The sequence below is a fragment of the Balaenoptera borealis genome, assembly GCF_965194805.1.
Source record: "Balaenoptera borealis genome assembly, chromosome: 8".
In the NCBI taxonomy this organism is placed as follows: Eukaryota; Metazoa; Chordata; class Mammalia; order Artiodactyla; family Balaenopteridae; genus Balaenoptera; species Balaenoptera borealis.
Genome location: NC_138865.1, coordinates 89,352,093 through 89,373,198, shown reverse-complemented (window position 1 = coordinate 89,373,198; position 21,106 = coordinate 89,352,093). Strand labels below are relative to the sequence as shown.

At 44.4% G+C, this 21,106-nt stretch overlaps 1 protein-coding gene across 3 annotated transcripts in view; it reads left to right on the top strand.

The window, feature by feature from the left end:
• The window catches only part of GABBR2 (gamma-aminobutyric acid type B receptor subunit 2), a 363,159-nt gene that overhangs the window by 190,939 nt on the left and 151,114 nt on the right, over positions 1-21,106 (top strand). For 2 of the 3 annotated variants that reach the window (XM_082403890.1, XM_082403892.1), the window contains exons 5-6: positions 5,266-5,331; positions 13,637-13,837. In XM_082403890.1, the coding sequence (XP_082260016.1) occupies positions 5,266-5,331; positions 13,637-13,837 (267 nt within the window). The remainder of the gene's footprint in view (positions 1-5,265; positions 5,332-13,636; positions 13,838-21,106) is intronic. The other variant, XM_082403891.1, reaches the window with a different exon arrangement.

The following is a 21,106-nucleotide window of genomic DNA, read 5'->3' as shown; positions in this document are numbered from 1 at the left end:
ACCGGATCTCTGGAGCACAGTCTGCACCACAGAGCTGGTCCCACCTTTCAGCAAGGGGGCTGGAGTTTTCTACCCACGTGAGTCAGTCACTGGCTGCTATGGGATGTGGGGCACAACATGGCCTTCTAGGGCCAAGAAGCTCCCCTTGGCTGAGGGAAGTTCTCCAGAGAAGGGAGGGAGCTGGTGGCAGCCTACCATCGCTGCAGCTGGGTTGGGTGCACTAGCCCCGAGGAGGGGATCCAGCAGGACCAACAACGTCTGCTGTGCCTAGGAAAGTTGCTTAAGTCTTTGGGCCTCAGTTTGCTCATGAAACTATCCAGAGTGGGCATAATTATAGCACCTACCTCCTAGGGCAATGGCTAGAAAGAGCTCGGGAGCTGTCATTTATTTTGACTCTGCTAGGATCCCCTGTAAAGTGGGGGTTATACACTAGTGCTTTGTATTGATTCATCCTTCTTAAGTGTCATTTTTTGTATGTGAGTTTTAGCTCCCTTTAAGGGCCCCAGAGACAAAGAGGTCCTAGACAACAGATGAGAGGGGCCAGGAAAGAGGAAAGGAAATACACCCAGGGTTTGGACTGAGCACCCCTCCCCAGGCCTCCCACCCCATGGCTGTTCCCTTCCATGTTTGCCCCCCGTGGGTGTGGCCTGTTGAGGGTGTGAACATAGGTCTCTGCTACCATCCATTACCTTAGATCTAGCCCTCTAGAAGAAGCTGTCATTTGTCTGATCTCGGGACATCTACTTTCACTCCAGGCGGCCCCCTGCAGAGCCAGGAGTCCATGGCAGGGATTTTTGAGACCCTGCCCTCTGCCACTTCCCAGGGTCTCTAACATCACAGCACCATTCTGTACTGTCATCCTCAGAGATGGTCATGGCTGTCCTCCCCTACCCCTGGCACTCCTTCAACTGCCCCCAAGCCCTTTCAACCATAGAGGAGAGTGCACTGATACCCCTGGTAGGGAGGTGGGCGGGCTTGCAGAAGCAGGGTCCACTGCCAACACAAAATCTCTTTCCTCTCTCTGGATTTTAAGGAAAACATACAAGTTATGCAACATTGAAAAGTGTGATTCTGGAACTTTTGTGAGAGTGTGGGTGTGTTAAAAACTTTTAAGATTCCCCCGATCCAGGGGCTTCCCTGGTGGCGCAGTGGTTGAGAGTCTGCCTGCCAATGCAGGGGACACGGGTTCGAGCCCTGGTCTGGGAGGATCCCACATTCCGCAGAGCGGCTGGGCCCGTGAGCCACAATTACTGAGCCTGCACGTCTGGAGCTTGTGCTCCGCAACAGGAGAGGCCGCGACAGTGAGAGGCCCGCGCACTGCGATGAAGAGTGGCCCCCGCTCGCCGCAACTAGAGAAAGCCCTCGCACAGAAACGAAGACCCAACACAGCCAAAAATAATAAATAAATAAATAAATAGAAATTAGAGCACTGAATGTAAGATGAGAAAAGTTAAAAAAAAAAAAAAAAAGATTCCCCCAATTGAAAATCTTTCCCTTCACCCGTGAATCTTCCAATAAATTGCTACTCCAGAAAGAAGAACCAGGTATATCTGCACTTTTCATACTCTCAGGAGAACTCCTCTGCCCTGGGAGTACACATATCCCATTTTGAGAAGCACCTTAAGCTCTTCATGCTGCTCTCAAGGGCCGCCTGAGGATCCCAGTCCAGTCATATTTCCCATTATCCTCTCCCTACCCTGGGATCCAGGCTCCACCTGCACTGAGTGCTGGCTCGTCCTCTTTTCTCCCAGGCTTTGCAGCATCTTGCCCCTCTTACTCACTGTCTAGAGTCAGAGTGGGTGTGAATAGCTTCCTGCATCAGGTACAACCTGGCCCTGGATAGGTTCTTTCTCCAGGACCCTCTGATGGTAAGGGGACACCAAGGCAAGATTACTGGTTTTGGGGTACTGTGCTGGATTTGGAAGCCTTTTGCCTCTCTGGGAAGGGGTTAACTAGATCAGCGATCCCTTGGGCCCCATCCAGTCCTAACAGTTTGGGAGCATAGAACCAAGCAGTCAATGCAACTTGGTTGTCATGGCAACAGAGACACTAAATGGTCCACAAGTGGCAGAGCTGTTTATTTATCTGTTAGCAGGTGGTCAGGTGGTCAACCATGAAGATGTGGGTCCCTCGGTCCATTCAAGAAATGAACATGGTGAACCCAACCAGTACCTAGGCCCTAGGCTAGCAGGATATTAGTGCAGTTGATGATAATAACCAGCAGATATTGAATAACCAATGTGGGCCAGGCATTGTGCTTGTGCTTCACACAGCATTCATTCACTTAATCACACATTTAATACCTATTTATTGATATATGTGTCATGCCTTGTTCTGGGAGCTGGAGACCCAGAGATGAATCAAGTTATCCTCAGTCCAATGGGGACAACAAACAAGTAGACTCAGGCCGTGATAGAGGGAAGCACAGAGTGCTCTGGGCCCACAGAGGAGCAAATGACCACCAAGCCCAATGGGACAGAGATGGTTTCTCAGAGTAGGAATGCCTGAGCTAAGGCAGGAAGGGGGAGTAGCAGCTCTCCAGGCAGAGCGTGTAGGGTGGGAGGGAATGGCATTCTGGATGAATGAACTTGTAGAAAGAAAGGGGACAGAGTGAGAAAGTGAATGAATGAATGAGTGAATGAATGAATGAGTAAATGGCAGACCATTTAAGAGAACTGCAGGTAGTTCATTCTCCCTGCTGTGGAGGAGTAGCAAAAAATGTGATTAGAGAAATGAGCAGGAGTGAGTTGGTAAAGAATTTGGAATGTTCTAAGGAGCTCAGAGTTTGATCTGTAAAGCTCCAGGAGCCATGGAAAGATTTTACGTAATCAGATTTGAATCTTGGAATGATTCCCTTGTGTGCTTTCTGGAGACTGGGTGGATGGAGCAGGACTAAAGGCAGGGATCCAGCTGGGAGGCTGTAGTGGTTCACCACGTAGGGAGTGATGGTGGCTAAACCCAGGGCAATGGGGCTGGAGACATGGGGGCGATTCAGGAAGCTAGTGAGCAGACAGAACCAACAGGCCATGGTTATGGCTAAGATGAGGAGAGGAGTGAATCTAGAATGGCTCCCAAGTTTCTGATCTTAGGGAGTAGGAGGTTGACAACACCATTCTAGAGATGGACAATACAGGAGGAGGAAGTAGGCATGTTGGGAATGATGATGAGTTCAACTTGGGGCATGTTGAGAGAATCCAAGTGGAGGTGCCTGGGAGAATCCAAGGGGAGGTGTCCAGGGGGCAACTGGAGAAAAGTCTGGGCTGGGGAGAGAGACTTGGGAGTCCACAGTGCTCAGAGGGGAGTTGTGGCTGGGGTCATGAATGAGATTGCCCAGGGAGAGTGATGAGGGCAGAACTGTACAGAACACCAGCATTAGGGATGGGCAGAAAGATGAGGAGCTGATTCAGAGTCTGAGCAGGAATGACCAGGAGGCAGGAGGGAGCCAGGAGAGAGCACCATGGAAGCCAGTGGGTGGACTTCATTATCATGAATCCTACAACCACCGGGTCAGGCAGGGAATATTATCCCCATTTCAGAGATGAAGAAATTGAGGCTCCAGGGCATTAAGACCCAGGGTCATGTAGCTGGTCAGTGCTGGAGCTGGGATGTGAACCAAGGTCTCTCTGACTCCAAAATCCAATAAGCTGTTTCTACTATACCATGTTTAGCAACACAGGGCTTGGCACAGAGTAGATGCTCCATAAATGTTCGCTGGATGGATGGATATGGATATGGGTAAGTGAATACTGTTAGCAGCAAGAAATGCTATAAAAAATTCAACAAACAAGCAGAAAGACCCTGGAGTGTGCCCGGGAGTATGGCCGCAGAACAGAAGCAGCTTAGAACTTTCTATAGCATTGCAGCCATGGTGATGACAAAAGCTTGCCTTCCTTCAACTGCTCTGTTAATGATCTTTTAAAGTTCTTTCAGAGGAAAATTTTTTTTCTTTCCATTCTTGCTTGCAAACGAAGGGTGATTTTAGAATCCAAGTCTTTTTTATTTTGCTAAAGTACATGATGAGTAAAATGGCCTCCCAGTCAGCACTTTCCAATTTTGAAAGATGCTAAAAACTGATCTTTAAAGGGATGTTTCTCTTCTTTATGCATCAAAGAGCCTCGAGGCTTGCTGGAAAGGACGGGATAAATGGCAGGAAGGTAGCACCACCTGCAGGGCTGAGTGTCAGTGCGGAGGGCAGGACAGGGTTGGGGAGCAAGCGTGTGGGCCAGGGCCTGGCTGGTCTCCTGGGGGCTACCTGTACATCCGCCTTCTGCCTGTTCTCCATGGGGGCAGGGCAGGGTCCCTTCCCCTAGAAAGCAACCAAGAACCCCTTACCCTGACCCAGGAGGGAGCCTCAGGCAGACACTCAGTAAATGTTTGTTGAATGAATAAATGAGTCATAGGCCCCATGGTACAATATATACCTATTAACCATATTGAGATATTAAGATAATAAATAACCATTTATAGAGCTTTTGAATATAGATTTTCCTTTGAAATAAAGGGAGAAGAGTAGGTTAGGAGAAGGTTATAAAACACTAATTCTAGCTGGGTGTTTACTGTGTGTCAGGAACTATGTTAAGCACTCTATGAGGATTATCTCATTTAGTCCTCTCAGCAGCCCTGTAAGTACTGCCATTATCTGCATTTTGCAGATGAGGAAATTGAGGCTAAGATGGGAAAAGGAGCCGCTTGAGGCCACCCAAGTGGAGCTGAGATTTGAACAAAGCTGAGAACTCAAAGAGACTCTGAAACTTCTTAATTGGGAAGCTCTGTGGACTCCAGAAAGGTGGAAAAGTCTAGAATACTAGAGGGGGAGGGGGTGTTGGCTGGGAACTTGTTTCTGCTGCCGACTCCCCTGGGGACCTTAGAAGTTCCTTTCTCTCCTCTGGCCTCAGTTTCCCTATGTGTAGAGTGAGGACGGAGAGTAGACGCTGTCTCAGTGCCCCGGAGCGTTTGCCTGCCCTTGTTGGAGGAGAGCGGGGGAGACAATGAGGCCCCTCAGAGCCTTTAGCCTCCAGCAGACTTGCCGCAGGGTTTACCCACGAGACCAGGCAGGGCCAACAGCAGTAGCTGAGGGAAAGCTGGGCCCAGAGAGAGCCGGAGATCCAGGCTGGGCTGGGCTGGGGGGTGAGGTTTTGCCCTGCCCACCCCCTCAGGCAGAGCTCTTGCTGGGGAGCCTGGGGCATGTGAATGATCGCTGCCTCAAGCCCTCTGGGCTGTGCCGATCACACTCTCACCTTCACATCCGTGTCCTTCTGTCCACAGGGCAACGACGTGCGGATCATCCTTGGCCAGTTTGACCAGAATATGGCAGCAAAAGTGTTCTGTTGTGTAAGTAACACTTTGGTGTGTCACGGATGTCTTTGGGGAGGTTCACAAAGCGTTTTCTTGCACTCAATGTCACTGCCTGGTCCTTGAGTGGACCGGAGTCTGGGGTGTTGGAAGCAGAAGTGTTATTCTTACTGCTCTTTCGTCTTTCCGGGGAGCTAAAACCCCAGGACTCAGAACAGTGCAGTTGTAGGAGGAACCAGGAACCTCAGTTTACCAAACCCACTGTCTTACCATTGCCTCAGCGCTGCCAGCTAGTTTTAAGTCTCCTCCACCCAGCCTTGCTTAATGTAGCAGTGCTGTGTGCACCACACAGAGGGAGACACCAGATTCCAGGGCGAGACCAGGAGGCCTCAGACCCCTTCCTGCCCTGTAAGCAGGGCTCAGAGTCTCAGGTTTAGCACAGACCATCAACTGTTCAGTATCTACCACTGAATCCTTTTAATTGTCTGGTGTGTGATAGGTGACAAAGTACATTCTTAAACCTTATCTCACTTAATCTTTTCAATAACCATGTGAAGCTACTATTGTTACCCTTGCTTTACAGATGAGGAACTAGAAGCCCAGAGAGGTGGAGAAGCTTGTCCAAGGGACGTTTTATGGCAGAACCAGGGCTCCATCCCCATTCACCTGATTCCCAATCAAATCCTCTTTTCTCCACATGATATTCTAACCTGAACATATACAACAGTTCTAACACAGGGACTATGTCTTTCCATTTTGATGCCCTGGCTCACCCTCCTCCACCTCAGGGTCAGGAGAGAAATCAACAGAATGAGAGCCTAGTTACATGAATTGTCTACCCAATAAGCTCCTCCTCTTAGACTGAGGTTATTCTAGGTGTGGTCTCTAGTGATGGGCCACAGGCCTCTGTTTTCTTTGACCTTTTTTCAGTAACTTGGATGAGATTATAAAAATAGGCTTATAGGAATTTTAGAAGTTGTGAAATATGTTGGAAGATAGCCAGGGTGCAAAGAACCTTAACAAGCTGGAATATTTGATTAAATCCAGGAAGACTAAATCTAATAGTCCTAATATAAGGTTATATTAGAACAAATTGGGCTGCCTATGTCCAAGATGATAGAGGCATAGCTGAGGAGTACTGTGCGTTTAGAACAAAAGAGACTTTGGAGTCTCAGTTGACCTCAAGGTTACCATGAGTAACCAGTGTGAGCACAGCTTCCAGGGAGCCGAGGCGACCTCAGGCTGCACGTCCACAACTAGGGTGGGTCGTCCCTCTGCTCTCTGCTGGAGAGACCCCACCTGGGGTATCCTGCTCAGCTCCTGGTGCCCCATTTCAGGAGAGATGCAGAAACTGAAAAGAGGCCAGGAGTAAGGAGAGAACAGTGACCGAAAACCATAGTCACCCAGGGATATTTCCTCATGAAGGCTCAGGAGCAAAGTGGGAACTGCCTGATCACCTTTCAGAATAGCAAGGAGGAAGGAGAAGCTATAGGCTGACATTTCAGGGGACCCTGAGTGAAGCTTAGCGCTCAGGAGTCAGTCTGCTTGGGCTTGAACTACTGGTCTGCAGCTTAGTAACTGGATTTGGGCTTGTTGACACTTTCTGAACCTCAGTTTTCTCATCTGTAAAGTGGGGATAATAATAACACCTGTCTCATAAGATTGTTGTGGAGCTTAAATGAGCAAAAACACCTTGCATAGTGCCTGACGTGCAGTGAGCCCTCAGCAAATGTCAGCAACCTTTTTTTATTTGTTTATGTAAGGTCTCTGAGGATGGAATGGACCACCATTGGGCTGACGAATTTACTAACTGATGGACTTTCCTAGATTGTGTTAAGCATCCTATGTCTCAGTTAAGGGTAATTAAGGAGTATTTCCATATGAAAATCTAAGGAAGAACATGAGAAAAATTGAAAAAAATGGAGCAAATTGATTTAATACATTTTATTTCAAAGCTCATAATACTTTGCATGTTACCATCTAAGGTCCAGAAATGGCCCATTTAAAAAAGGAAAATAATGCTCCAATTAGAAGACATAACTTTTTAGAGAAGAAGCTGGGTTTTATCCCTATATATCCCCAAGGCCTTGCAAACAGCTGGCACATGGTGGGTGATTGTCGATCAAGTGAGGAAAAGTAAATTAATAAAAATGATCTGTGAAGTTGCCACACTGAGCCCTGGCCATAACCTGTTTGCACAAAATGCAGACAGACCTCCTGTTTTTTTTTTGTTTGTTTTTAGTATTTATTTATTTATTTATTTATTTATTTATTTATTTATTTATTTATCTTGGCTTCACTGGGTCTTAGTTGCAGCATGCAGGATCTTTTAGTTGCAGCAGGAGGGATCTTCTTTTAGTTGCAGCATGCAGGCTCTTAGTTGTGGCATGTGGACTTCTTAGGTGCGGCATGCATGTGGAATCTAGTTCCCCGACCAGTGATCGAACCTGGGCCGCCTGCATTGGGAGCACAGAGTCTTACCCACTGGACCACCAGGGAAGTCCCCTCCTGTTCTGATTTGAGCCAAACCCTAAGCCGAGGCATGGCGGTGATTTCCCTCCATGCTGTGCACTGGGGTTATTTTCTGAGTGGCATTTCCAGCAGCGTGGTTTCCATTTCAGAACAGACGGCATGGCTGTCTTCCTCTTGACCCAAAGCCCCAGGCTGCTTGCCTTCCACACGGCACGGGACATCATCCCACCTCCTCATCCCACTTTCTTCTTCCTCTTGGACTTTGGGTATCTTCAGATGGACTTTTTCTTAGAGTCTTTGCTGGCTGCTTTATTCACTGAGTGGTTTCTCAGAAGTTTTTGGTTGGGGGTTTATTCCGTGTGTCAGACCCTCAGAGGGATCTGCCTGTCAGGACTATCAGTCTTATCTGGTTAGGAAGGAGTTCTTCTGGCAGGCCTGGAAGGTCCTGAGGAGAGTCTTCTCAGTGTCCTCACACTGAATCAAAACTCTGGCATGTGACGGAGGGAGGGGCTGCTCAGAGCAGAGACCCAGGGAGAGAACTTCTCCACCCATGTCAGGGTCAGAGCACAATGGGATGGAGACAACCGCGTCTTTGCCATCCAAATGCTGCAGTGCAAACTTTGCAGCGTGTTGCTGTATGTTCTTGAGATGGGACCTGCCACCCAAGGGGAGAGTAGTCTCCAGCAAATGCAGGGACTATTTATAGCCCTGTGGCAAAATGTTCATTTCGGTTTCAGCAAAGGACGAGCATGGCCTGTCGCTTTTGTCTTCTCCTTCCTCCTTGGTGGTCTATTCTAAATTCTCAAGCACTCTGACCTGGGTTCTGGTTTTAGTTCTGCCAGCTGTGTGACCTCAAGGAGGCCACTTTACAACTCCAGCCCCCGGCTGCCTCACCTCTAAAATGGAAGCAACGACCCCTGTCTTATTTGCCTCATAGGATTATCGAGAGGCTTAAACAAGGCCACCAAAGGGTGACTGTCATCCCAACTGTTAACTGCTTTACTGATGTGAGGATTTATTACTATTATGGTTATGAAATGCCTATAAAAGGGAAATATTCTTCTTGCCTGAGGAAGTGAGGAGGCAAAAGGAAACAATAAAAAGAGGAAATTGGATTTTTAAATTACATCAAGGCTACCTGTCTGCAGCTAATGAGAACAGAGTCGTTCATGGGACTAAAGAACATGAGCTCAAGCCTGCCCATCATCACCCGGCAGGGCCCATTTGGTGGCCACAAGTCCTGAGACCACATTCCTACTAGAGACAAAAACAATGAAAACCAAGGTGACCAAGTAAACTGAAAATGTGTTCAGTCAGTCACTCTACAACCATTTATTGGGTGCCCTCTGTACACCAGGCACTGTGCTAAGCACTGGGGATCCTGGAAAGAGCAGACACCACCCTCCAGGAACTCCCTATTTGGCAAAGGAGACAGACAAAGATACCAGCAGCTTCTTAAAGCTCACGTGTCCAACAATCTCAGCCCTTCTGAACGTGGGAATACCAGAATGCAGTTGCTTTAGACACTGTGTGCTATATTTAAGCCCAGTCTACTACCTCCCTTGTAGGAGAGCCTTTTAGACCCTCACTCAAAGCCTGTGCTGTGTACTTTTTTCACATATGTTTAACACTCCCTGCTTTCCATAGCGGTTTAAAAGCAGCAGATTCAGAGTGAGGAGAGGGATTTAATGACAGTGAAAGTGACAGCCTAGACCTGACAGCTAGAAGGGAGACAAAGCCATCAAAAGTAAATCAGAAACTCCAAGAACAATAGTCTGGAGCCATTTGGTGTTTGGACCAGTCTGGGCCATTTGATGTTTGGGCCATGCCCAAAAGTATCACTGTGCATGGCCCATAGGAGTGGCTAATTTTCAGAATAAAGCCATGAGTTATGGAAAAGAGAATGGCATGAGAAGGAGCAGTCAAAATGTTCCCGCACATAGTGTTGGCCAGGCATGGTACACATATTACCTCATTTATTATTTCTTTTTTATTGAAGTATAGTTGATTTACAATGTTGTGTTACTTTCTGGTGTACAGCAAAGTGATTCAGATATATACTCTTTTTCATATTCTTTTTCATTGTGGTTTATTACAGAATATTGAATATAGTTCCCTGTGCTATACAGTAGGATCTTGTTGTTTATCTATTTTATATATAGTAATTGATATCTGCTAATCCCTAACTCCTAATTTATCCCTCCCCCCCTTTCCCCTTTGGTAACCGTAAGTTTATTTTCTATATCTGTGAGTCTGTTTCTGTTTTGTAAATAAGTTCATTTGTATCATGTTTCAGATTCCACATATAAATGATATCATAGTATTTGTCTTTGTCTGACTTATTTCACTTAGTATGATAATCTCTAGGTCCATCCATGTTGCTGCAAATGGCATTATTTCATTCTTTTTTATGGCTGAGCAGTATTCCACTGTATATATGTATCACATCTTCTTTAGCCATTCATCCGTCGATGGACATTTAGGTTGCTTCCATGTCTTGGCTATTGTAAATAGTGCTGCTGTGAACATAGGGATGCATGTATCTTTTCGAATTAGATTTTTCTCCAGATATATGCCCAGGAGTGGGATTGCAGGATCATATGGCAACTCTATTTTTAGTTTCTTAAGGAACCTCCATACTGTTTTCCATAGTGGCTGCACCAATTTACATTCCCACCAACAGTGTAGGAGGGTTCCATTTTCTCCACACCCTCTCCAGCATTTATTATTTCTAGGCTTTTTAATGATGGCCATTCCAACCAGTATGAGGTGATATCTCACTGTAGTTTTGATTTTCATTTCTCTAATAATTAGCGATGTTGAGCATCTTTTCATGTGTCTATTGGCCATCTGTATGTCTTCTTTGCAGAAATGTCTATTTAGATCTTCTGCCCATTTTTGGATTAGGTTGTTTTTTTGTTCATATATTACCTCATTTAATTCCTACACCAACCCAGTGAGGTGGGCTTTGCTTTCCACAGGCTATAGGTGAGAAAAGCAAGGTCCAAGGAGTTGTGTGCCAGAGTTACCCAGCTGGTATGTGGCAGAGAATCTAGTGCTACTTGACTATAATCTTTTTTCTTTTTTTTTTCAAAAGATCAGTAGAAAAAATTTTATCTTCATCAAAATTGACTAATATTCTAAACAAAATGTGTTGTCATTCAAATGGACTGAGCTTCTGTTTTCTGGAAAATTCACTCACAAGGAACACCTAACAGAACAATGGCAGGTCAGACAGCTATCACAGCAGATCCCTGGGAGGCTCCTGACTTCCTGCTCCATGCTGCCTCTAAATTATCACACAGTCTTTGGTCCAGAGAATAATGCAAATCTGCCTTTGCATCTGATCAGAAGACCTCCTCATGTCCTCACTCTGTATCTGTTGACGCTTACTTACCATACATTCTTAATAATTGGGGCTATCTTGTCTCAACCTTTTAAGACTGAGGAAGCTTCCAGAAAGTTTTACTTTGTTTGTTTTGCTAAGAAAAGAGGGAAACTTAAAAAAACAGACTTTGAATCTTGTCCCCTTGACTTAGCTGAATGTGTTTGGGCAAATTCCTCAATCTCTGAGCCTCAATGTCTTCATCTATAAGATAGAGATAATAGCACATATCTCATAGGGTTGTTGTGAGAATAAAATAAGATAATGTATATAAATAGCCTAGCACATAATAGGGGCTCAATATATGTGAGTTCCTCCCTGCCAGTGAAAGATGAGAGTTGTGAAGTCTCACAGGTTCTGCCATTGATTAAATGACCTGGGGTCATTGGGATGACCCTTTTGTTCAAAGGTCTAGCCCCCAGCCAGGGTCTGGGATTATCTTTTCTTAAAAAAAAAAAAAAAGTTTCTGTGGGCTAAACCCCATTTATTAGAGGGAAGCCCAGAAAACTGCCTTCTTTTGTTGAACTGGGGTTTTGTTATATAATTGTAATATTAGGGCTCTCTGTGTTTTTTCTACAGCAGTTTTGATTGGGGCAACATTACAATGTAGTTGCTGGAAAAAATGACTATGATCTGAGGCTGCATTATGAGAAATACAGTGTCTAGAATGAGGGAGGTGAAAGTCCCATATCATTAGAGGAGTCTAGAGAAGAGGCGATGTGATCATTACCTTGAGATAGTTGAAGGGCTCTCTTATGAAACAATTTCAGTTTAATCTCTGGAGGCTTCACTGAATCAATGGACAGAGGCCATAGAGATGGAATCTGAGCTTAAGCTAAGGAACAAATATTCTAATTCACACTTACCCCAGTGAGACGCTCCACACTGCAGGCTGGGCTTTTTCAGGTGTTGAGAGAGTTTTAGAAGAGTTGCCTCCTCAGATGTAGGAATGAAGGGAACACACCTCCAACTCTTAGACTCAACAGTAACTATTCTCTAATATACACAAATATAAAGGGCCCTGGCCCACCCTTTCTGGGCAGACCATCGATTAGCATGCTGGAGCCTAAGTGGAGGGCAGCCAAAATCTCCCTGGCGTCCAGAGCAATCTTGCAGGCTTCTCTCTCCACACCCTCCTGGCCTCTATGCTGTCTCTGTTCTAAGCCAAGGAACATAAAGGGGTGTGACATGAATTGTTTCCCAAAATGTCCTCCTAACATAGGTGGCTCCCTAGGAACAAATTGCTGGATCGTTTAAGGTTCACATTTTTTAATGTATACAGTTCATCACAGCGCACAGACAGCATTTACATACACCACTGCTCTCTGTAATAACTTCTGGGTGTTTTGATTACTGATAGGAATGTGAGCTCTACTCCATTCTGGACCCAACTTTGATGGAATGTGACATTCCTACAAATTGGGATTTTCTGGGTGCATCTAAGCTATCAAAAAGCATGCTTTTCCAGATAAAAAATCATCACAGTAAGAATTAAAGTCAAATGGGGGTATATTAGAACAGTCTGACAACTTTTTGTTTAAATGGGAGGCAGGCAGTGTGGCTTTGCAGCATAAGAGTAGGCAGACCTAGGTTCAGACTGTGTGACCTTGGAAAAGTGACTTTCCCTCTCTGGTTTCCAGTTTCCTCATCTCTAAAATGAGGATAATAAACTCTGCCTAGACCATCTCAAAGGGTGAACATGAATGACAAATAAGATGCGTGTAAAGTATATAAATATAAGGGACTTTTTTTTTAGGATCTGGATTTATGTACACCATGCTTTGGGTAAAGATTTAGAGAGATGTTCAGTTTGCCAAGTGGCATCTTATATAAGTTGCATGCTTACATTAAATTTTCTTGGCCCTTTGCAAAATTGCTCCACCCTGGGTTATATTTTAAGGTTATGATCTCAGCTTTTAGTAAAGATCTATACAAAAATAGCCTTATGAAATCTGTTTGTTGTAGGGATGGTGTTGATACCATGCTAGCTAATTTGACAGTGACCTCCATATGAGGCATTTTGTTTAGGGATTAAAGCCTAGAAAACATTTTGTGTCCCTGAAGAACTGGTATGTTTTCTCCTTACTGAAAATAAGAGCTATGCAATTCATATTGTTGCCCTTTTCTCTTGGACTGCCAGGAAGTTCATGGTGAAATATGTAGCTTATATCTGTAGTGTTGGAACCTTTGGTGGACTTGTCTATGTTCTGTTCCCTTTACCTCCAATAAGCATATTATAATCTATATTTTCCCAAGCACTTATGTTTTTATTTTATTCAGTGTTTTATTATTTTAATATACGTGTTTCCTATAAACTACCTTGGATCCCTTGAGAGATAATGAGGAGGAGACCCAGCAAGTAATAGAAAAATTAACAAATCCTCTGGTACGAGGAACCCTGAGTCCCCTCCACCTTTCCCACAGGGTACAAAGCTTTGAACAAATGTTTGTCTCTTGGTGCCTTCATGGTCAACCCATCTGTTGCAGGCATATGAGGAGAATATGTACGGTAGCAAATACCAATGGATCATCCCGGGCTGGTATGAGCCTTCCTGGTGGGAGCAGGTGCACACAGAAGCCAACTCGTCCCGTTGTCTCCGGAAGAATCTGCTTGCTGCCATGGAGGGCTACATCGGCGTGGACTTCGAGCCCCTGAGCTCCAAGCAGATCAAGACCATCTCAGGAAAGGTCGGTGCCTTGGCCAGCTCATTTCAGTCCCCAAGCCCATCTCCCTTAATCATGCTGTCCAATGATGTTGGCAAAAAGCACCTAGATCTTGTTCTGGCCTTTGCTGTGTGATTTTGAGCAAAGCATGTGACCTCTCTGAGCCTCGCTTATCTGTTAAATGAGGATATCCAGCTCTCTACTGCATGGCCTTCTAGGGAATTGTGGGAATCAAATGAGGTAAGGGTGCTTTGTACGCACATAACATAGTGTATGCGTAAGGGGTGGAGTCGTGACTAGTATAGCACCAACTGCAGGCATTGACTTTCAGACGAGGCCACCATTTCATCCTGTGCCCCTCTGACCTGGAATGTCATTTCTCAGTCTCACTGATGCTCCTGTCAGCCTGGAGGAGACGAATGACCCCACAAGTAGACTTGGGGAAACATGTACTAAAGACCAGAAAGATTGATCCAAACCCCAGTTTTGCCAGTTACCAGCTGTGTGACCTTGAGCTTGAGTTCTCTGAGCCTCTGTTTCTTCATCTGTAGAGTGGTGGTGAAAATATCCTCCTCCGGGGTCAAAAGGAGGACTGAATGGCAGATTGTGCAACGTGGCTGGCATCGCACCTGGCATCTTGTGCTGTCATAACTAGGAGGAGGACCTTGGCTGGGTGCTTAAGTCCTCAGGCCTCCACTAGGGATGTTCCCACTAGGGATGACTAACCCCTGGCCTGCTTATCTCATAGGGCTGTGAAAGAACAGGTAGCATGGTGCATGTAAAAGTATTTCCCAAGTACACTATTCTCTATCAGTGAAAGCATTATCAAGAATCAGGTGGTGACAGCCCCGGTGAAGATGGCAACATCCATCTCTCAATTCTAACCACCAGCCAAAGTTCAGTACAGCAGGGCACATGATTCTTTTCTGTCTCCTCTGATCTCAGATTTTTAAATTCTCTACCAACCTTCAATTTCATTTAAAGAATCAACTTCATAGTAAAGTAAAAAACATATATATTATTTTTATCCATTATTTAATCTCAGTCAGAGCCAACACTACAAGAATGACTTATTGATTTGTCCAAAAAGGGCAAATCATTAGGACACATTTTATAAGCAGCTCTATAGATCATGTGGCACCTGAGAGATCCTGGAAAAACACTTTGGATAGAAAATGTTGAAAGAAATATCTTCATACCAAAATCAATGACAACATGAAGTTTTTGGAGGTGCTGAATAATGAGAAGAAACAACTCATTTTTATTTCAGTAGGTGTTATTTTTAAAGGCGTTGAAGTTTACAGTTTATTAGAAGATACTTGGGTCCAGGGATACCCTATACTTTAAAAATAGTATAAAATTTGAGGAAAATACAAAAACTAAAATTCCATACAGGCAGACAGTATAATAATTAAAATGAGAGACTTAAGACCAAAGATGTAAATGATTACACATGAGATCTGTGAAGCTAAGTGGGGTAAGGGCCATGAGACGCCCCAAGGGCCTCAAATGTCGTTCCAAGGAGCGTGAATGTTCCCCAGGGTGGGCAAGCCATGCACAGATGTGAGCAAGTGCACAGGAATGCATTTTGGGAAGATCATTTTTTGCAGTGTTTTTTCAGAGTAAATGTTTTGACTTGATAACATCTCCCAAGTCACTGACTTTCCTTTTTAATTTTAAATTTTTAAATTTGGGCCTGGTGAGGAGGCTGACCTCACCCCCATATCACTGTGCCCATGAATGGACACCTTGGGGCTATTCCTGGGGCTGTTCATTTCATCTCACAGTGTGGGCCACCCACTCCTGGGCCTCCCAGGATGGAGCAGTGCCATCAGAGCAGAGCCAGGCAGACTCCCAGCTTGGGGCAGCTTCTGAAATTCCGGGCGACGTAGTCCCTGTCCCACAGTCTTTGAGACAAGAGGCAGCATTTCTTACATTATCTCGAGGTCAAAAGATAATTGAAGTTACACGGGGAAATCTGAAAACTCTTTGCCTCTTGGACTCAGAGGGTTTAGGGCTCTCCTAGAGGTCACACAGACCAGCCTCTCTCATCAGACTCTCAGATCCTTCCAGTAGCACAGGAATCACTACTTGTCCCCTAATTTTCCCCACTGGTCCCCATCCCTTGTCCCTGTAGGGCCCATCCCTCCAGTTATAACTTAACAGTTCCAGGGCCAGGACTAAGGGCAAAATTTAAGGGTGTGCCAAAGACCTCAATGGAAAAATCCATGATGAACAAAATTTCAAAATTTTAAAGAAAGACAAGATCCACAAACCAAGATTAGGGTGAACTGATTTGAGTCACATAATTACAAGAACACATCTTTATTTAAAATTTTGCTCATCGTGGATTCTTTTTTTTTTTTGCGTTAGTTTTGATTTTTTAATCTTGATTACTGAGGGTTTTGGCTCCTTCCATTTTGCCACTGAAGGGAAGGCCTCACTCACCTCCCCCTGGTCCTTGCCCTGCACAGGTTGTGTTCGTCAAGCCCCTTCCCATGCTCAGCCCATGCTCTGCACTTGCTCTTGTTGAATGCTCTCTCCCCAGGGTGTAGGGCCCAGAGTTGATAAGGCATTCGTATTTGTGGTCTGACCACAAGCCAACTTCCTCAACCAATCTTCAAGAATATATGGCTAAAGGAAGTTCTAGAAAGTCGTGAAATAGTTCTTGAATTTGATTTTGCGGTGTATGTGACTGCTGGGGACCGTGATCCGCATGGCACAGGCTGCTGGGTCGATGCCTGTATTCTGGGGTCCATCAGTATCCATGAAGACAAGCAAACACGTATAGAAGCAAGTCAGTGGACTCTTGCCATCTTCACTATTTACACATAGGAAAGCTGAGGAGCAGAAAGCGGAAGGGCATACTCAGGATCCTTGTAGTGGGTTGAAAAGTGGCTCCTAAAAAGATATGTCCAGGTCCTAACATTTAGAACCTGTGAATGTGACCTTATTTGGAAAAAGGGTCTTTGTGGATGTAATTAATTTAAGAATCTTGAGATGAGATTATCCTGGACTACCTGGGTAAACCCTAAATCCAATGACAAGTGTCCTTATAAGAAAAAGGCAGGGGGAGTTTTGCCACTTGGAGAAGATCATGTGAAGATGGAGGCAGAGATGGGAGTGATGCGTCTACAAGACAAGGCATACCAAGGATTGCTGGCAGCCACCAGAAGCTAGAAGAAAGGCACAGAACAGATTCCCCTTGGAGCTTACAGAGGGAACCAACCCTGCCAGCACCTTAGTTTTGGTCTTCTGGCCTCCAGAACTGGTAGCAAATAAATTTCTGTTGTTTTAAACCACCCAGTTTATGGAAATTTGTTATGGCCGCCCCAGGAAACTGATACGGTCACCCAGCAGGTCAGGGACAGATCCAGGAGTGGAAGCCAGGACTGCTAAGTCCCCACTCACTGCCCTTTCCCCGCTACCATGCTCTCCCTCTAGACTTGTGACATGCTTAGGAGCAGAGCACATTCAAATCAGCCCTTTCTGTGGTTTCTTAGCGGGCCTGTTAGTAAGTGGCAGAACAGGACAGTATGGGTCTGGTAATCAGGAGATCTAGTACAAATCCTGGCATTGTCACCAATTAATCTGCCACCTCAGCTAGACACTCACCATCCCTGGGCCTCAGTTTCCTCAACTGAAAATGAGAGATTTGGACCATGTAACTCCTGGCGTCCTTTCACAGCAAAATTCTCTGTAAGTATGGTATTGAGTTATTACAGCAAGCTGTGTGATATGGTTATAATGTTAAACCCTGGAACCCCCAGGATAAAGGTAACTCCTGATAAAGTCACAGAATCAGGTGGAACAGTGGCCCCTCTTGAAATGCATTCTCCTCTTCCATATGCCTGTCTCTGGTGCCAAGCTGTCCCCAGCTTGCTCATTGGCACCCAGGAGATTTCTGGTAGGAGGAATAACAAGGTCATGGTCTCCCTCCCAAGCATGTTCATCAGTCCCTTCCCGTTGGAATTTGCAGTGATGGGACAAGTGCAGACCTTTGGGCTTCCCCGAGTACATTCAGAGCTCAGTCTTTCAGAACCTCACGTAAACAGCCTCTGGATACTTGCTTTGGCCCTAAAGACTCTTTCTCCTTGTTAAAGTTCCCCATCACCACTCTGTTTCCCCAAAGTGACTCTGTTGACATTGGTGATTTCCAGTGTCAGCTTTCACTTTTCAGCGTCCCACTGGCTTTGTTTCCACTGTGAGCATTTACAGTTCTGGTGTAAAATTCCAGTGATGGCTCAGCCTCTCTAATAAGGACATTCTTCCCTGTTACCATTCCCCTGCTGAGACACACAGAATTGGGCCAAGGCACCAGATGGAAAAGTTCACAGAACCGTGGAATCAGTGGGAATCTCAGAAGTGGGCCCCAACCCTCCATCAAAGGCACAGGCTCATTCTTTGGAAGAGTTTTGTAATGTTTTCTGGCAAGAAGCTTCTGTGACCACCCACAACTGTATATCCAACACAGCAGAACAAGAGGAAACAGAAATCTAGTGAGTCCTCAACTTAGAGCAATGACCTGGGAAAAGCTGCACCCATCTCATTGTCACTGCCATCGGAGCGCCATAACAAAGAACCTGGGGCTTTTAGGGAAGCTCTGGGCTCTAGAGAGGAGGAAGAGAAGGTGCCATGGAAAAGTAGAGGTGCTCCCCAGATAGTCAAGCTTTACAATGCTGCTGCCTCTGCCCTCACCTTCCCCGCAAAGCTCCTGTTCCCTTCTGCTTCCCTAAGTATCCACATCGCTGGGAGACAGGCGGTGTGGCAAAGGAATATGGGCTCGGGAGGAAGGGTATGGTGGCCTTTTGGCAGTGGTTAGATATGAATCTTGGCCCCACCATTTCCCAACTGAGTGACTCTGGAAGACAGATAGTTGTTTATGCAACATCCATAGCCCCTCTTCCCCCTCAGTAACATAACTCTTGGTTTTAACTGGGTATGTTGCCACCCATCTGAAAATGTACATTTCCCAGCCTCCCATGTAGCTAGATACAGCCAGGATTCTAAGTCTAGCCAATGAGATTTAGGTAGAAGTATTATACAAGACTTCTAAAATCTCCTTTAAGGGGAGATCATGCCTTTCTTTTTCCTTCTCCTTTGTGTTGGCTGGAATATGGATGGGATGGCTGGAGTTATAGCAACTATTTTGGATCAAGAGGTGACCTTGAGAAGGAAACTTTATTCTAAGATAGCAGAGCATAAAGATAAGAGCCTGGGTCCCTGGTTACACTGTGGAGTGGCCATAGTAACCCTGCACCACCTACTCAAGATCATCTTTTACGTGAGAAAGAAATAGACTATCTCATTTAAGTCAGTGATAATTTTTTTTCTGTTATATACAACTGAACGTAATCAATAGTGATGCAGTGACATTGGGCTAGTCATTTGGCCTTTCTGAAATTGTTTCTCATTATACTGGAGCAATAATATCTCTTTTACAGATTTAGAAGGATTAAATGAGGTAATACAGAGGAAAATATCTTGCCAAGTGCCGAGCACACAATAGATGCTCAACAAATTGTAGTTCTCTTCCTCCATCAGCGCAGCAGCCTTGTGGGCAGGAGAAAGGAGTAGTGAGTCAGTTTATACACACAAATCTGCTCTGGTTTGTTGTTGGGATTTTACTGAATCTATAGACTGATTTAGGAAAAACTGACGTCTTTGTAATATAGGGTCTTCCCATCCATTCAGTTTCTCTCAGAAATGTTTTGTAATTTTTTGTGTGGAACCCTTGCATGTATTTTATTTGATTTATTTATAGGTATTTGATGTATTTCAGTGAATATATGCGCACATTACTATTGGGTGCATGCTTGGGGTGGAATTTCTGAGTCATAGGGAATACATATGTTCAGCTTTAGTAGACACCACCAAACAGATTTCCAAAGTGGTTATACCAATTTACGTACCCACCGGCAGTGATTGAGAGTTCACCAACTCTCATGCTCACCAACATTTGGCATTGTTAACTTTTTAACTTTAGCCAATATAGTGGGTAAGTAGTGATATCTCATTTTTGTTTTAATTTACATTTCCTTGATGACTAATGAAGTTGTCGATCTTTTCATATCGTTATTGACCATTTTGATATCCTCTTTTGTAACCTGCCTATTCAAGTCTTTTGCCCATTTTTCCACTTGGATTCTCTGCCTGTTTCTCATTGATTTGTAGAAGTTCTTTTTGTATTCTGGATATGAATTCTTAGACAGTTATATGTATTACTTACATCATTTGTGTCATGTTTAAGCATCTTTGCCCACCCAAGCTCATGAAGATATTTTTCTATCTTGTCTTTTAGAAGTTTGTTTTACCTTTCACTTTTAGATATAGAATTCACGTGAAATTGATTTTATGTAAGGTCTAAGGTAAGATCAAGATTAATTTTTTTCCATATGGATAACCAATTGATTCAGAACCATTTATTGAAAATCCTCCTTACCCCCCACCCCATGCTATAGTATCATCTTTATCATAAATTAAATGAGTGTATATAGTGTGGCTCTGTTTCTGGACTTTCTGTTCTCTTCAACTGTTCTATTTGCCTACCCTTTAACCAATACCACACTGCCTTAATAATTGAAGTTTTATAAGACCTGATGGGTGGTAGTGTTAAGTCCCTCTTCTTCTATGAGATTTTCTTGGATGTCCTTGAACCTGATGTCATGTTCCATTTTAGATCTACTCATATATTTACACTTCCCATTACTTTTCATTCCTCCCTTCATTTCTGTTCTGTTTATGATCATTTTCTTTCTGCCTGAAGAACTCCTCTTGGTCTTTCTTTTACTACGGGTTTGCTGGAGACATATTCTCTCAGTTTCTGATTGTCTAAAATTTTCTTTCATCTTTCAGATTGAGAGATATATTAACCAGGTGTAGAATTCTAGATGGTTTGTTATTTTCTTTTAGCACTTTCAGATGTCATTTCATTGTCTTCTGGTGTCTATTGTTTCTGTTAAATCAGCCATCAGACTTATTGTTGCTATTTTGAAGATAATGCATCCTTTTTTTTTTTTTTTTTTTCTCTAACTGCTTTTAAGATTTTGTCTTTGCTTGAGTCTTCAGCAGTTTTACTAAGCTGTGCTGAAGTGAGGTTTTCTTTGGGTTTATCTTGATTGGAGTTTAAGCTTTATAGAACTTCATGAATCAGTGGATTGATATGTATTGGGGGAAATTCTAGGAAAATATCTCTTAAATATTGCTTCTACCTATCCTCTCTTCCCTCAAATTTTAGGACACCAGTTATACATGTGCTATACCTTTTCAACACATTCCATATATCTCTTATGT